The 2200-nt window shown below is 43.7% G+C and overlaps 1 protein-coding gene across 1 annotated transcript; it reads left to right on the top strand.

Moving 5' to 3' along the window:
• The first annotated feature begins 447 nt into the window (after positions 1–447).
• Positions 448–1952, top strand: LOC143882213 (WD repeat-containing protein RUP2-like). The gene has a single exon (XM_077385689.1). It carries the CDS (start codon positions 642–644, stop codon positions 1809–1811), a length of 1170 nt encoding a protein of 389 aa, XP_077241804.1. The 5' UTR covers positions 448–641; the 3' UTR covers positions 1812–1952.
• Positions 1953–2200: the final 248 nt, after the last annotated feature.

A 2200-nucleotide genomic window follows, 5' to 3' on the forward strand; every position in this document is an offset into this window, starting at 1 on the left:
TGCATAATAACCCTATAAAAGCCCATATACTGGCAAAATGAAACACTAGGCATTGCTGTGCTACGGTCTGTACACAAAAGTTAACCCAATGCTTGATGATTTGATCGTCTGGAAATCCATGATGGTTTGATCGTTTCTTCGATGAGATTAAAGATTGGATGGGGTCTTCATCTATAGTCTTTTAGCATGTTAGAAGATCTGCAAATGATGCTGCCGATAGTCTTTTCATGACGTTTCTTTGTGCTTTCTTTCTTCTTCTGTCTTTGTATTGACCGGCTCTCCGTTAATTAATTTTCTTCCATTCAAAATAAAAAAGTTAGCCCAACGCTGGAAAGCTCATTTCTTGGGAAATTTTTTCCCTAGATGCAAACAGTATAGGCCGAGAAAAACACCCTAATTTAGGGCCACATGAGTCACCTCACACTCTAATCACTTTAACAGTTAATGGCATCTCTGAAATTAAACCCAAAACCAGGTTGACTTGCACAACATGGGAAAAAAACATAAAAATACAAAGAGAGAATTAAAAAACCCACTCTCTTATTATCAGCGTCGTCATCTCTATCCATTCGCATCCTCTCATTGGTCCCAAACCTAAAAACTCCAAACCCCAATCTCTCACCATTTTCTATGAATGGGAAATGAAAAACATTTCAGGAGAATTCCACCCAACAATTCAAGGAAAAGAAGAACAAGAAAATGAAGATAAAGAAAAAGAAGAAGAAGAGAAAGCTCGTTGTGAATGGGATTTCAAGCTCTCCTCAATTGTTTCTTCTAATGTTATTGGAGCTGCTACTGACACTCTCGGCATAATTGAATTCGACCCTTCTGATCAGTTTTTAGCCACAGGTGGAATTGCAAGAAAAATCAGGTTTTACACTCTCAATTCTTTAATACAACATGAAAATGCTACCACCACTCTCCTTGATCATGCGAGTGCAATTGACTACTATATATGCACCCCGGCAAAGCTTAGTAGTCTCCGGTGGAGACCGGATTCCGGTGGCAGGATCGTCGGGTCCGGCGACTATGACGGAGTCGTGACGGAGTATGACCTCGAGCGTCGTACTTCCGTCTTCGAGCGGGACGAGCATGGTGGCCGTCGAGTATGGAGTATGGATTACTCCAGACTGGCAGCCCCGCTCGGAGCCTCTGGCTCCGATGATGGGACAGCCCAATTGTGGGACCCGCGTAGCGGCGGGTCCACATGTGTTGGAATCGCACGTCCGGGCCTGGGCCCGGCCCCGGACCGGAGTCCCATTTGTTGCGTGGAGTTCGACCCGTTAAATGGGTCGTTACTAGCCATGGGCTCCGCGGACAAACGGGCCTACACTTTTGATATTCGGAAAATGTCGGTTCCGGTGTCAGTTTTTTCCGGTCACCGGAAAACGGTGACCTACGTTCGATTTCTCGGCGAGAATTTGATGGTGTCGGCCGGGACCGACGGGTGTTTGAAACTATGGGACATGCAGGCTGGGCGGACCATTCGCACGTACAAAGGGCACGTGAATAGTCGGAGCTTTGTTGGGCTTTCGGTATGGAGGAATGGGGGGCTATTTGGATGTGGGTCCGAGAGCAATGAGGTGTTTGTGTATGATAAGAGGTGGGGTGAGCCCATTTGGTTGTCAGGGTTCGAGTCTTTGGGTCGGGCCGGGTCGGACCATGGGTTCGTTAGTAGTGTGTGTTGGAGGCAAACTGAGGAGGAGAAATGCACGCTCGTTGCTGGGGGATCTAATGGGGTTTTACAATTTTTTGTGGGCAAAAGGAAATCATCCTCATTTGATGAATTTTCTCATTTATCCACAATTTGATTTGTGAAGTTTTATGAAGGAAAAGAAAATAAAGAAAAAAAGAAATAGAGACCAACTTTTCTTTTTCCCCCCATTTTTCCTACAAATTGCTAACAGATTGAATGTTCTAATGGTGAAGGATATATTTTTCACATTTCATGATTTCTCTCTCTCTCTCTCTCTCTCTCTCTCTCTCTCACTCACTTGGTCTCTTTATCTCTTTCTCACTTTCTCCCTCTCACATTTTATCTCTCTCTCTCTCTAAAATAATAAGCTTTGTTATGTTAATTCAGGGTGAATTTGCTTTAATCATGTAAGTGCCTTTTGTTGTTTTTCTGTATTACCATGTGACCAAGTTTGGTAATCATGAATTTTTTTCCATGGAATATTAGTTTTTCAAGTGATGGGAG

This window comes from Tasmannia lanceolata, unplaced genomic scaffold, assembly GCF_043159265.1.
Source record: "Tasmannia lanceolata isolate RefF3 unplaced genomic scaffold, GAP_Taslan_0.1 ptg000007l, whole genome shotgun sequence".
Lineage (NCBI taxonomy): Eukaryota > Viridiplantae > Streptophyta > Magnoliopsida > Canellales > Winteraceae > Tasmannia > Tasmannia lanceolata.